Source organism: Triticum dicoccoides, chromosome 5A, assembly GCF_002162155.2.
Source record: "Triticum dicoccoides isolate Atlit2015 ecotype Zavitan chromosome 5A, WEW_v2.0, whole genome shotgun sequence".
In the NCBI taxonomy this organism is placed as follows: domain Eukaryota; kingdom Viridiplantae; phylum Streptophyta; class Magnoliopsida; order Poales; family Poaceae; genus Triticum; species Triticum dicoccoides.
Genome location: NC_041388.1, coordinates 540,365,847 through 540,372,629, shown reverse-complemented (window position 1 = coordinate 540,372,629; position 6,783 = coordinate 540,365,847). Strand labels below are relative to the sequence as shown.

General features: G+C 46.1%; 1 protein-coding gene across 1 annotated transcript in view; it reads left to right on the top strand.

Annotated features, from left to right (window-relative positions):
* LOC119302627 (wall-associated receptor kinase 5-like) overlaps positions 1–5,733 on the top strand; it is an 11,458-nt gene extending 5,725 nt beyond the window's left edge. The window contains exons 6-8 of the mRNA XM_037579669.1: positions 2,288–3,182; positions 3,683–3,823; positions 4,281–5,733. Coding sequence (XP_037435566.1) covers positions 2,288–3,182; positions 3,683–3,823; positions 4,281–5,545 — 2,301 coding nt within the window. The 3' untranslated portion in view covers positions 5,546–5,733. The remainder of the gene's footprint in view (positions 1–2,287; positions 3,183–3,682; positions 3,824–4,280) is intronic.
* The last annotated feature ends 1,050 nt before the right edge of the window (positions 5,734–6,783 follow it).

Below are 6,783 nucleotides of genomic sequence, written 5' to 3'. Positions count from 1 at the left end.
GGAGACTATGGTGAGAAGAAGGGACATGCCGAATGTCGTGGTATCGAGGGAATACAACACTGGCGGCGGCGACACCATAGCGAGGAGAGCAAGCTGGGGGAATGACAAGTGAGTGAGAGTGTTTTGTAATGTGATGATAGAGCGAGAGCGTTTTGTAGTGTGATGATAGAGCGAGAGAGTGAATTGCTTTTTTGAAGATAAGAATAAAAAGATTAGATGTTTGCATTTTTTATAGGGAGAAGCACTTCTTTGCTATGAGAGAAATGTCACATACTTTTTTGTATTAGTGCAAAATATCACATACCCTAACAAAGTCATTTCTAACAAGGATTGAGATGCGACTCACTCAACTAAAAAGCACAATGCCACTCACTCCCGACTAAAACGGTCACGTGCTCGCATTTAGCAACCGACCTATTGTATATGGAGCTTTTTTTGAATGTGTTTATTGTTGACTTTAGATTAGAGATGAAACTTCATGCCTTCAGATGATGCTTTGAAAATTTTGATTGACAAAGCTTTATGATGGACTGGACTGAAAACTTGTTGAGTTTTACAAAATGGGAAGAGATGCATACAAATAATTGTTCTTTGTATATCTCTTGCACGTATTTCTATATATTTTTAGTTTTGCATATGAGAGGGATGGAGATGGACAAGAGTAATACATTAAAAGGGTATCGAGGCGATGTCGTTGCAAGAGGCCAAAAATTCATAGAGTTTTATACAGCCATACATGTATATATATGCAATCAGAACAAAATGGGAATGCCCGTGGCAACGCACGGGCATTCTACTAGTTTTATTAATTATTCACAAAAACCTTATAAAGTAAGTCTGAAGCCACCATCTTAACAACATATGTTGCTACTCCTACCTAGTTGATGAAGGGGTGCCGATTGTCCGAGCCGAATACCAAGCAGACCTCGTACCAAAGCCTAACATCTAAAGCCGGAGGCCCCAACCAAGCCATATTGATGGGTCTGGGGCACACACCGGTTTGGCACAGTCTCAGATGCCGACGCTGCCGTCATACGCCGATCCATCTTCTGCAGGTACTGACGCATCGACATTGTCAGGCCTGCCGTCAACGCCACCACGACACCAGACAACGCCACCTCTCTACGCGCGTCCACCATCACACCTCTAGTGCCAAGACCCTGCTGCACCACGCCGTCGAGGCTCCACATCATCGATGCTTGACATGAATCGCCGCTCCACCGCTAAAACCGTCCACTGGTCCCTCGAGGCAATGCACACCTCTAAGAATGACGCCCCCAAGGGGGGGAACGACACAAGAGCGTTGCCATCACCCGACCAACTGATCAAGGGTTTCTCCCAAAGATAGCAGGAGGAGTTGGGAGCTTCACCTCGACGATGTCTCTATGAAGAAAACGACGCCAAGGGCATCACCATCACCGGCTCCAGCCACCAGCCGAAGACCAGGTTTTCACCCGGATCTGTCCTAAGAAAATCCAACCGACAGCCTGTGCACCATCCAGACTGCCTCAAAGCCCGAGATCTAGCCACCCAGATCCGACGACCATCCACAACAACACTACCACCGTGCGAGCCCTGGCACACCGGCCAATGCCTGTGTGTGCTACCACTGGAGCCTGCGAGGAGGGCTGCCACCCCACCTCGCCAAGCTGCAAGAGCCACCGAGAAGGAACCCGCGCGCTCGTCACCGTCTCTGATCCGAACCAATCCAAAGCCAAAGCCACCAGATCGCCGGCGCAGATCCGCCTTGGACAGGGACAACACCACGCCATGCTGTCGCGAGAGGTCCGAGCTTCACCTGCCACCACCTTCCAGGGCCGCCGCTCCAGGATCCAGGACGGACGTCGCCGCTGCCACCAGTCACATCCTGCCGCCGCCGACCACCGTAGCCATGGCCGTCGTGACCGCGCGGACGCACTGATCGGCCAGCAGCACATGCTCTTCCACGTCGCCATGCAGCGCCGCCGCCGCCTTGCGCCGTCGCCGGAGGCGATCCGCTGCGCCGCTGTGACCCAAATCCGGGAGATAAATAAATATATACTTATGTTTTATTTGCAAGGTTAGCATATCATTTTATTTGCAAGGTTACTTCCGTTTGATGTAAATCTCTGAACCCATCCAACCCCTGCTATTAACTTCAGTTGTTTCTATAGCATAAGCATACACAGGTGTTTACACTTTCAACTTTCAGACAATTAAGAAGTGATAACATCGATGTTTTTTCGAGATGTTCTCTTTTTCCTTCAGCATAGCAGACAATTACTTAATTTGACCACACTAATTGCAGTTGCAGGGACTTGATATGGCGCCGGTGCTAGTGCTCGGTGCCATTGTACTCATGCTGAACCTTGCATCTATATCATCAGCGCAGCCTCACCACGGATGCAAAACGCGGTGTGGTGATGTAGAGATCCCCTATCCATTTGGCATTGGTGCTGGCTGTGCTATCGAACAAGGCTTCGAGATCAGCTGCAGCAGGACCGCCGCCGATGGGATCGAGAGGCCATTCATAAATTACTGGGAGGTTCTAAGCATCTCAGCATCAAGTGGCCAATCCCGAGTTTTGATGTTCATCCCGACATATTGCTACAATTCTAGTACAGGAGAAATGGATTCCTACATTTGGGATTTTTACTTAGTTTGGCCGTATCGGATCTCTGACTCGCAGAACAAATTCATAAGCATTGGTTGCAACACAATTGGGTACATCTACAACACCGAAAAATCCACAAGGTATGCGACAGGGTGTGTGTCGGTGTGTGGGAGCCCGGGAGACCTGAAAAATGGCTCGTGTGTTGGTGTAGGCTGTTGCCAGAACACCGTCCCCAAGGGCTTAACGAGCTACCATGTCTACTTCTATGATGTAGACTATGTGGATGTTTCAAATAGTTGGCACTTCAACCCATGCAGCTATGCCATGGTGGTGGAGGCAGAGACATTCACTTTCAACTCCGAGTACATAACCACGAAGAGGTTCAATGATACCTACGAGGGGCGGCAGCCGGTTGTCCTTGACTGGGTGATTGGAAATGCAACATGTGAGGTGGCACGCAGAAACATGCCTTCTTATGCATGCCGGAGCGAAAACACCGTGTGCGTGGATTCATCCAACGGCCCAGGGTATCTGTGCAACTGCTCCGTTGGATACCAAGGGAATCCTTACCTCTCTGGTGGATGCACAGGCTAGTTTCTCCCCTTATTTCAAAAGGATTTGTGGAATGGAAAAATGTGTATAATAGCATTTTCTCTCTGAAGAAAATCAGGGGTTAAACTGTGGATTTTATCTCTTGAGCAATGCGGGTCGCAAATCAACTTTTATATATACTTATGTAGTATGTAGACGGATATTAATGGAAACCACCAACATGTAAAAAAGGAAATGGAGAACAGACCAGTATACTACAACTCTTTTTTTTTTCCATCTCATGTTGATCAAATTGTTACATTAGACTTGCCTTGCATCTTGAATGCCATCTCACTTCCATCGTTGATTAAATATGGTGCAGAAGTACCTTTGTGCTTAACTTTTCACTTTGACACCAGATTACTCACTCGAGTAGAATTGCAACCCAAGTCATCGAAAAAGAAGTTTAGATCAAATGCCACTTCATAGTTATCTATACTCCAATCTCCTTCAAACGACTCACTTGGGTTCAGATATTTTGTTTGATTTTCACTGCAGATGTCAATGAATGTGAGCACACTCCAAGCCCCTGTCCTGAGTCTGCAACTTGCCAAAACACAGTTGGAGGGTACCATTGTTCATGTCCTTTTGGCAGCAGTTTTGCCAAGGAAACAAACTCTTGCACCAACCGGTTTATAGGTAAACCACCAGAAGTTAGCACCTTGCTTTATTCATCTTATTACAATCAATGATGCACTGTTTTAGAATCTGAAGAATGATCTTTCTATGTAATCTGGTAAAATATTTTGTGTTTTGTTGAGAGTAGCAGAGTTGTTGTTATCTTTATTGGCTAGTACTCCCTCTAAAAAAATATAAGAGCGTTCAGATCACTACTTTAGCGAGCTAAATGCTCTTATATTTCTTTACAGAGGGAGTACTAATGTATAATAGGCTTGTCACTGTTGCACTCTGGCATGGACAAAATTTTGTTTTTTTACTTTAGTGTATACTGGGACCAGAGCATTAGTCCCTGGATTGTGAAAACGATGCAATTGCAAGTATCACCAGCAATCCACACAAAAAAGAAAAGAAAAGTAGTTACCTACACAAGGAAGACTTTTATGCGCCTAACTGTTACATATGCTTACTTTTTCAGGAGTTGTTATTGGACTAAGCTCCGGCATTGGGGCTCTATTTCTTGCGTCAGTTTCAACTTTGTTGGTTCGGATGTGGAAGAGAAGCATGAAAAATAGAGTTCGAAAGGCATACTTTAGAAAAAACAAAGGCCTTGTCTTGGAACAGTTGATCTCATCTGATGAAAGTGCCACACATAGCACTAAAATATTTTCCTTGGATGAGTTAGAAAAGGCAACGGATAATTTTGACTCCACACGCATTCTAGGCCTCGGAGGGCATGGCACTGTTTACAAGGGGATTTTATCCGATCAACGTGTTGTGGCCATAAAAAAGTCCAAAATGGCCGATCAAAGAGAGATCGATCAATTCATAAACGAGCTTGCAATTTTATCACAAATCAGTCATCGAAACGTGGTGAAACTTTTTGGATGTTGCCTTGAGTCAGAGGTGCCTTTGCTCGTGTACGAGTTCGTCTCCAACGGGACATTATCTGAACTTCTTCATGGTGACCACCTGAGTGGTAGAAGCTTGTTAACCTGGGGCGATCGTATCAGAATTGCTAGCGAGGCGGCAAGTGCTCTTGCTTACCTCCATTCCGCTGCCGCAATACCAATCTTTCATAGAGATGTGAAATCTACCAACATACTCTTAACAGATAACTTCACTGCAAAGGTGGCAGACTTTGGTGCCTCGAGGTCCATCTCCATCGATGAAACTCGTGTGGTCACAGCAGTGCAGGGCACATTTGGGTACTTGGATCCTGAGTATTACCACACCGGTGAGCTAACCGAGAAGAGCGATGTTTACAGTTTCGGTGTGATAATCGTCGAGCTTCTGACTAGGAAGAAGCCGGTTTTCCTCAATTTCCGGTGTGAAAAGCAAAACTTATCTCATTACTTCCTTCAGATGCTACAAGATAACACTTTGACAGAGATCGTTGATGTTCAAGTTCTCGAGGAAGGCAACGACAGACAGATCACTGAGATGGCTGCCCTTGCGAGGGTATGCTTGAGGCACATAGGAGAAGAGCGGCCTACCATGAAAGAAGTGGAGCTTAGGCTGCAGCTCCTGGGGGGCAAGATGATGATGGAGAAAAAACACGGGTTAGAGAGCGATGGTGAAGCCATGCCATTGTTACCTTCAAACTGTTCCACTTATTTCAGTGCTAGTCCCGGTCCACGGCATGGTGAGTTCTTCTCTGCTGCCAATCATTCAGCTCAGGATGTCACCAGATGCTACACTATGGAGCAGGAGCTTGTTTCCTGGACCGACATACCTCGCTGAATTTTAATGGACTCCCTTAGTTTGCTATGGTAACAATTTTGATCTTTTATGTATCACGAACTGGATTGGTGTGCTTCGATTTCCGACTTTGTTTCAATCTCCGAGTTGCAATTCATATTTGATTGGGATATATGTCAGGCTAGTGTGGGGTGTCAGAGACAATCAGTGTCAGACGTCGTAATCTGAAAGGTCTTCTCTTCTGTGAAACAACTTACCCCCAAAAAATGTATGGTTTTGTGAATTTCTAGCCATAATAGTTACGATTTTGTGATATTTGCTCCGAATAATTCCTGTCCATCTCCTCCTGCATTTGTAGTGGTCGCCTCTGCTAGTAGTTCCTGAGCAAGCCAAGTCTCATGTCTTAGTGTGCAGTTTCAGAAGAAACCAACAAATAAACAGCTGATCCTTCAATTCCCAAATCTGTGTTTTGGCTCGCTGAATCCTTTCTTTTCTGTCATTTTCCAATCGAACTGGAGTCCAAAAACAAGGCATTTATATATGTGCCCATCTCTGCAAGAGCCATCGGAAAACTTCTCCGGCCGGCGTTTGAGCTGGCGGTGGACGGCAGCAAATTATCCATAACACGACTTGCTGATCTCGAGTAGTTGCGTGTGCACCTGCTGATCTCGAAGATTCTGATGCATCTGCAGGAAGTTCATCAGCTGAGCCACATCTTGATCTTCCGGGATTTCAATTTGTTCTCCAGGTGCTTCGAAATCATGGGTTTGGGCTACACCATTACCCTCATTCTCGACAATCATATTGTGCAGAATAACACAACATGTCATAAGCTGCCACAAAGTTTCTGATTCCCACATCATTGCAGCGCTCCGCATAATTCCCCCATGAGAACCAGTTACTAGGAAAACTCACTAGATTTTTTTTTGACGGGGACACTGGATTTTTTCCCCTTTGTCAGCTTTCATATGTCAGTACTCATGAGCTGGTTGTAGTTTTGCCAAGCCCATGTCCACGTGTATTTGTTCTTTGGCGAGTGAACAAGTCTCCACGTTGAACATTTCAAAAGGGGCAAAACCATGTCCAAAAGCCGCGCGAGAAGAAAACAAGCAGTGCTCTATCACTCGCGCCTCTCTTATCAGACAGAAACGACGTCCTTCCCATTCATTTTGACACCAACTGCCGTTCCTTCTGCCGTCTGCTTCGGCCCCGGCGCGGCCTCGATCACATCTCGGCCGGCCGTGTTCGCTGCACCCAGTTTGGCCGGCCATTTTTCACCC